This window comes from Tauraco erythrolophus, unplaced genomic scaffold (assembly GCF_009769465.1).
Source record: "Tauraco erythrolophus isolate bTauEry1 unplaced genomic scaffold, bTauEry1.pri scaffold_83_arrow_ctg1, whole genome shotgun sequence".
NCBI classification, from domain to species: domain Eukaryota; kingdom Metazoa; phylum Chordata; class Aves; order Musophagiformes; family Musophagidae; genus Tauraco; species Tauraco erythrolophus.
Genome location: NW_028238650.1, coordinates 75,824 through 83,506, shown reverse-complemented (window position 1 = coordinate 83,506; position 7,683 = coordinate 75,824). Strand labels below are relative to the sequence as shown.

The 7,683-nt window shown below is 47.7% G+C and overlaps 1 protein-coding gene across 1 annotated transcript; it reads left to right on the top strand.

Annotated features, from left to right (window-relative positions):
• The first annotated feature begins 6,640 nt into the window (after nucleotides 1-6,640).
• LOC147525724 (endogenous retrovirus group K member 8 Gag polyprotein-like) lies at nucleotides 6,641-7,456 on the top strand. The gene has a single exon (XM_086631063.1). It carries the CDS (start codon nucleotides 6,641-6,643, stop codon nucleotides 7,454-7,456), a length of 816 nt encoding a protein of 271 aa, XP_086487189.1.
• Nucleotides 7,457-7,683: the final 227 nt, after the last annotated feature.

Here is a 7,683-nt window from a genome sequence, read left to right as displayed (position 1 = left end):
TGGGCCTACATTGCCTCTAGTGTTAGTTTTATCTGCAATGTATTTGAAGAAGCCCTTTCTGTTGTCCTTGACCTTTCTTGCAAGGTTTAATTCCAAGGAGGTCTTAGCTTTCCTAGTTGCCTCCCTACATCCTCTGACAGCAGACCTATATTCCTCCCAAGTGGCCTGCCCCTCCTTTCATGATCTGTACACTCTCTTTTTCCACTTGAGTTTGCCCAACAGTTCCCCATTTAACCACGCAGATCTCTTGGTGCCCTTTCTTGACTTCCTACCTGTTTGGATGCACCAGTATCGAGCTCGGAAGAAGAGGTCCTTGAAGGCTAACCAACTATCTTGGGCCCCTTTACCTTCTAGTATTCTGTCCCATGGGATTTCTCCTAGCAATTGTTTGAAAATATCAAAGTTGGCCCTACTGAAGTCCAGGGTTCCAGTTCTGCTAGGTATTCTCTTCCTGCCACATGAGATCCTGAACTCCACCATTTCATGGTCACTACAACTAAGGCTACCCTCGACCTTTGGTGCTTCAACCAGACCTTCCTTATTAGTGAGTATAAGATCCAGCAGCACTCCTCTCCTAGTAGGCTCATCCACCAGGATGTTATCATCAATGCACTGAAGGAACCTCCTGGACTGTGGCTGGCTGGCTGAGTAGGCCTTCCAGCAGATATCAGGATAGTTGAAGTCCCCCATGACAACCAGGGCCTGCATTTGCGAGACCGCTGTCAGCTGCCTGTAGAAGGCCTCATCAACCTCCTCATCCTGATCCGGTGGTCTGTAATAGACACCAATAACAGTATCACACATGCCAGATTGTCCTTTAATTCGCACCCACAAGCTCTCAACTTGCTCCTGATCCGCCCCTGGACAGAACTCAATGCACCCTAGTTGCTCCCTCACGTAAAGAGCAAATCCACCACCTCGCCTTGCTGGCCTGTCCTTCCTGAAGAGGACATAGCCATCCATGACCACATTCCAGTCATGCGAGCTGTCCCACCAAGTCTCAGTAATTGCCACAAGATCATAACCCCCCTGATCAAACACAGATTTCTAACTCCTCCTGTTTGTTCCCCATGCTGCGTGCATTGGTGTACAGGCATTTCAGAGAGCCAGCTGAGCACGCCGATTTCACCCTAGGGGGGTGGGAGGCTGTCATGGTTTGATGTGGAGGGGGTGGGGGTTCTGGTGGCAGGAGAGGGGTTTTGTTCCCTGTGACCTCCCCGGTTTTGGAACCGGATTAGGCTTAGTTCTGGCCACCAGATCAGACTGCCATCCCCCTCAGGGTTGAGCCAATAGGGCGCCTCTGCGAATTGCCCTATTTAAATCGGGACAAAGGAACCAGAAAAGGTGCTTTTGCCCAGGAGTGAGGAGAGAAGGGAGGAGGGTACTGCCCCCGCTACCTGGCTCCCGGCCGGGCAGCAGCCTGCGTTGGGCTGGCGCTGCCCACGGAGAATGGCGGCGGCGGAGCCAGCTGGGGAACTCGGGGGCACCCCACTCCCGGGGTGCTCACTGGGCTGAGTTCACCTGGAGAGGACTGAGATCTGAGAGAAACAGCTGCATCGACACCAGGTCAGTGAGGATGGTGCGGGAGGAGGTGTGCCGGAGCTGAGTTTCCCCTGCGGCTGGTGGTGAGATAGCAGGCGGCCCCCCTGCAACCAGGACGGCCTCGGTGGAGTAGAGACACACTTGCAGCCCGTGGAGGGAAGATGCCTGAGCCTGAGGATGGTCGTGTTGGGGTGCACGACAAGGCAGAGAGGCATCTGGAGTCTGCGTGACGACCCACGCCGGAGCGAGTGGCTACAACTCCCTAAGTATCCGAGACTGTGGTAAAGCCCACACTGGAGCAATCTGTGGGGAAGGATTGTTTCCAGTGGGCTGGACTCACGCTGGAGAAGTTTGTGGATTTTTCCTCGTGGGTAGGGGATCCACTGGAGCAGGGGAAAAGGGTGTAAGGACTCCTCCTCCTTTAAGAGAGAAGCAGCAGTAACAGCACGGAATGAACTGACCTGCACTCCCCTAGTCCCTGCCCCCTGTGCTGCTGGGGGGAGGAGGTAGAGCCGGGAGGAAAAGGAAAGGGTGGGGGGGGAAGGTGTCGGTTTTAAGATCTGGTTTTGTTTCTTTCTGTCCTCTCAAGTAACCGGTTTTGTTTCCCTTTGTCCTTCTAAGTAACCATTAATAAACTGTTTTGCTTTAAGAAAGCCAAGTCTGTTTTGCCCAGGACCATGGTTGGTGGGTGCTCCCTCTGTTCTTGTCTCATCCCTCAGTCCCTTTATTTTTATTTTTTTTTTTTTTCTCCTCTCTACTTTACTGGAGAAGGAGAGACTGTGTGAGTTTTAGTTGCTGGATCAGCCTAAAACTACGACAGAGGCCTTATTCCCTGGGCCTAGGAAATGACAAGTAACGGATAATAATCAGAGGGCTGTACCAGACCAAGGAGTTTCCTAGTGACATCCCTGACCCAGGCCTCAGGGTGGCAGCAGACTTCCCTGTGGATTGGGTCCTGTCGACATATTGGCCCCTCTGTTCCCTTCAGAAGGGAATCACCTATGACAATTACCCTCCTTTTTTTAATAGAGGCAGTCAGAATGCGTGGGGCAGACTGTCTCACCTTAGGCAACCCCCTGGGTGGGCCCTCATCTATATTTTCCTCTTCTGATGAGGTTTTAATGCCGACGGCAGTCCGACTAGGCTTTGGTGACACCTCCAAGCAGGGAGAACCATCATCCTCAGTGTTATCCAGTTCCCCTTGCAGAGCACTGTACCTGTTATGCAAGGACACCTGGGGGGACAGGGGAATTGCCAGGCACTTGCGCTTGCCACGCCGAGCAGGGACCTTGTGCCCCCTGTCCCCTAATTCCTCACATTCCCTGATCCCCTTTAACCTCTCCACTTCTTCTTTCAGCTCTGCCACAACCAGATTATGGAAGCTGTCAATTTCCCTCTCGCTTTCCCTAATTATTCTTAACCTACTCACCTCCTCCCTGAGCTCCAGCACTTCATCCTGGAGCTGCGCCACCCGGCTTAGCAGGTCATCAACCTGCTCACACCTCACACAGCCATCCTCAGGATTGCTCCCAGCTACCAGGGAAAAGCTATGACATTCCTCACAGCCTGTGACCTGAACACCAATATCCCTTTGAGTGGGTGCTGAAAGCACAATTCTCCTCCTCCGAGAAGCCACCATGACTCCTTGATAAGGTGAAGCACTTCAAGTCCTGTCCAACGAGCTGTAAGCAGCAGCTGTTGCCCCCTCGTTAGGCAGGAACAATAGGCTTGCTTGCCTCGTACTCGGTGGCAACAAGTGACTAGTCGTTGCCCTCCCTGAGGCTATTTATAGCCCAGTGAATCGCGGGTGTGCTGGCTCCGCCTCGGCTCCCACAGCAACCCGCTTACGCCGGCACCGCCCCTAACAGCGGCAGATCTGGTCCCGGCTAGAAAATGCTTTAAGAAAGCCCCAGAAAGGAGCTTTTCTTCGGCTTTTTTTCTGCAGCAGCTCTCCCCAGTCACAGTCTTACCTGCTCTGAAGTGGATCTCCACAGGAATGAAATTTAAGAAATTTAAGAAATTTAAAGCCTTATTAAATTTAAGAAATTTAAGCCTTATTCCTGAAAGGGCTCGCGCCACATACATTTGACAGATAGTGGGACTGTTTTTCATACCCTGTGGCAGTACAACCCAATGATATCGCTTCATGGGTTCGCTCTGATTGATTGAAGGGATGGAAAAGGCAAATTTTGGCCCATCCTTCTCTGCAAGAGAGATGGTAAAGAAACAATCTTTTAGATCCAATATGGTAATTGGTCAATTAGCTGGAATCATAGTGGGGGAAGGGAGTCCGGGTTGGAGGGCTCCCATACCTTCCATTACTGCATTTACTTGCCGCAGGTCATGTAACAGTCTCCACTTTCAGTTTTTCTTTTTTATTACAAATACAGGTGTGTTCCATGGACTAGTGGTCGGCACAATATGCCCGTTGTAATTGTTCGTTAACTAATTCATGCAGCGCGCGGAGCTTTTCACATGTAAGGGGCCACTGATCCACCCAGACAGGTTTATCTGTTAGCCATGTAATAGAAACAGTGTGATAGGGGGATAGGTATAGGAGTAGGTATAAGACCATATAAAACTATATTAGCTATTATTTCTATGGATAGGTATAGGAGTAGGCATAAGGCTACATAAGACTCTGTGAAATACATAGCTCTGTGAAATAGCTCTGTGAAATGTTAGAAGTTATCAAATACTAATCCCTGCTGTGAAATACTAACTATCCGAAAAGAAGGCCGGTAAGAGAGACAAAATAAATGCTAGCAAGGTTGTAACTTGTGACCTGTAGGGAGAAAAACAGACAGAGAGGAGAGATAAGGACTAGCAAGAACTAACATTTGTCTTCAAACAATAACAAGTAGGAGACAACCAGATGTCCACTCAAGGCCAGGCCAGGCTGGGAACCGGTTTGGCTCTGCAAGCTCAGCCAAAACAGGAATTTTAGGGAAGAAGTGAAAACGCACAGTGAGGAAGATCTACGGCCTTCATCCCAAAGACCCCTGCCCACGACTCATGCAGGACTCATGCTAAGTTAAGGCCTAGTTATTAGGCCTTGAAAGGGTTGGGAAAAGGACATGAGTGTCCAAACTTGCTGATGCAGCAACTACAAATTTTGTATGTTAAGCAAAAACAGGATGCAGCTTGTCAGTATGTTAAGCAAAGATATGATGCAGCTTGCTAGCTTCAAGATGTAGGCAGCAACAATATATATCCAATCAGTTTATGAGCTATTCGCGTGCTGTTCACGTGCACAGCGTATGATAACCAATCTGTAATGACTTAACGCGTGATCAAGCTTTCTGATGAGTATATCTGTAAGTGCATTTCGGGAAATAAACGGCGATCATGAGAGCATCATATTAGTGTTGTGTCGTCTGTCCTCGCGTGGTTCCCGACATCTGGTGACCCCGACGTGATCCGGTAAGGAACAAGGGGCGCTTGAATAAGGCGAGGGGAATTGCTGCTGGCTGGTGGGACCCTGTGGCAGGCGCCAGGTTGCTCGAGAGTAGCGAGAAGTAAGCTTATGAAGTGCAGCATGGGGTACGCGGCATCCGCGAAAGAAAAGGCCACGGTTAAATGCCTATTAAAAATAGCGCAGCGAACTGAAACAGAAATAAAAAAGGAGGATTTAGAAGATATGTTGCAATGGGGAAAAAGAAGGGGACTGTTTAAAGAAACAGGCCAAGTATTTGACTTGGTTAGCTGGCAAGAGTTACAGAAAGACTTGTGGGAATCCGTATGCATGGGACATAAATCCACCGCACGACTTGCTCCTATTTGGCACCGATGTTATAACATGATAGAGCAAGCTGCCTCTGATTGCTAAGTACATGAGGAATTAAAGCAGGCTATGTCCGCTACGGCAGAAAAGGAGGAGGTAATAAATCCACCTTCATATAATCCCTGCTTCTCTTCAATGCCAGAGAAGCAAATTTTCCTAGTGGAAGAAGTAAGGTTTTGGAACGGAGGTGATACACGCGTTCCAATGGCTCCTTTAACTGCCGATGAAATCGCGGTGCAAAATGATGTGATCCCAAAACAGAAAAATGAGCTTGTAAAACCTGAGCAAATTCCTCTCCCAGAAACATCGGAAATGGACTGGGATGATGATCGGCAGGCTATTGCTGACGCTCAGAGTCAATTATATCCAAATATATATGAGGAAAAATATCTTCGGGAATTAGAGGAGCAAAGGGAAACTATGATCAAATTGCTCAAAGAGATGCAACATTTAGATAAGGGATCCAAGTGCACGCATGTAAGGGAGGCATACAAAAAGGCTCATAAATCCATCGTTGACGGCTTAAATCGTCTAGCACAGCCACCAGAGATGCAACCAGAAAATCCAAAGTTAGTAAATGATTTCGGCATGAATAATGATATGGGAAATAGCAAACAGAGAATGCAAAAATTAACCGAGCCTCCTGAGGCGTTTTTTCCTATTCCTGAGTCTCAAAAACAGGTGGAAAAGCAGAAGCTGATTGATGAGTATAATAAAAGGAAAGAAAAGGAGGAAAGGGAGGTCCAGAGAAAGCTGCTGGAGTTGGAAAAAGAGCAGGAGGAAAGACGGAAAAGGTTGGCACAGATGGAAATGACTCCAAACGGGACAAACCTAAAGCAGGACAGTGATACATCCAAACTGCCATATGCCACTGGAGGACACAACTCTGCTCCGCGAGCATCATCGCCACTGCCAAAGGACCCGAACTATTCACCACTGCAACACTGGAAAGAGGTAATAGAAAATGCTATTATCGAAGGGGTAATGTTGCCTTCTGAAATAAGTGCCTTTCCGGTAGTGGTTGATAATCAAAATCGTAGAAGGTGGGCACCGTTAGATTGGAATCTGATACGGGATGCACAAAAGGCTATTATGCAATATGTTATAGATAATAAATATGTACAAGGGATGGTGGATCACTTTTTAAAAGCACAAACTTTAACGGGAACAGATATTAGGGATATAGTGGAAATGTTTTTAAATCCGACTCAACAATTGTTGTTTCAAGATCATTGGAAAAGAAAAGTTGAACTAGCGCAGATAAATAATTTGGGAAGACAGCAGGGAGATCCATTATTAGCAGCAACAGGAGATATGTTGATGGGTGAAGGGCAGTATGCCGATCCTGCAATACAAGCAACGTTACACCCAGCTGTAATTCAACAAGGTCAGGAGTTAGCATTGCAAGCCTTTAAAGAAATTCCTCAAATTGGAAAACCAATTCCCCCATATACGCAGATTAAACAGGGACCAGGAGAGCCATACATGACTTTTGTGGAGCGCCTTAAGGATGCTTTAGAAAAAGCTCCTACATTAACTCCCAAAAGTCGTTTGGCAAAAGGAAAAGATCTGGCCTTACAAAATGCAAATGACAAATGTAAACAAATAATTTTAAGCATGCCACAATCTGCAACCCTTGTGGATATGATTGAGGCATGCTCCAGAGCCCCCATGTTAGAAATGGAAAAACAGAAGGCTTCTATTCACGCTGCCGCTCATGCAGAAGCATTAGCCGTAGCCCTGAAGCTGTTCACTCAACAAGGGAAGGAAGGCAAAGGACCAAAGGGAAAAATGAATTGTTTTCAATGCGGTAAACCGGGACATATGAAAAGAAATTGTCCCCAAAAGGGAGCCTTAGTGAAGACACCTGTTGTAGGTACTTCTCCAAGTTTTGGAGGTACCTGTAACAGATGCAACAAATTTGGACACAAGGCTGGAGAGTGTCGTTCTAGATTCAAAAAGGATGGCACTCTGCTCTCGGGAAACGGGACGGTGAGTGTTCCAACGGGGGTGAGCACTCGAACAATGATACAAAACCCTCAATCGGCTTACCCAGTTGCCTTGACTCCGCCCGAGCAACAACAGAAGGAAGTGCAGGAGTCGATGTGGCCGTGGCTGCCGACACAGTAATAACAGATCAGGGTGTACAAGTTGTTCCTTCAGATATGAGGGGACTGCTTGGACAGGGTCTAAGTGCCTTGTTAATAGGACGATCCTCTATGACAAAACAAGGTATAATTGTGTTGCCAGGAGTAATTGATGCTAATTATACAGGAAATATTGGGATAGTGCTTAGGGTCTTGCACCCTCCAGTGACCATATCGGCAAAACCAAAAATTGTGCAATTGGTATCGTTT

Excerpts from the sequence above, each read along its gene's own strand:
- LOC147525724 (XM_086631063.1), top strand. The coding sequence starts at position 6,641 with ATGTTGATGGGTGAAGGGCAGTATGCCGATCCTGCAATACAAGCAACG.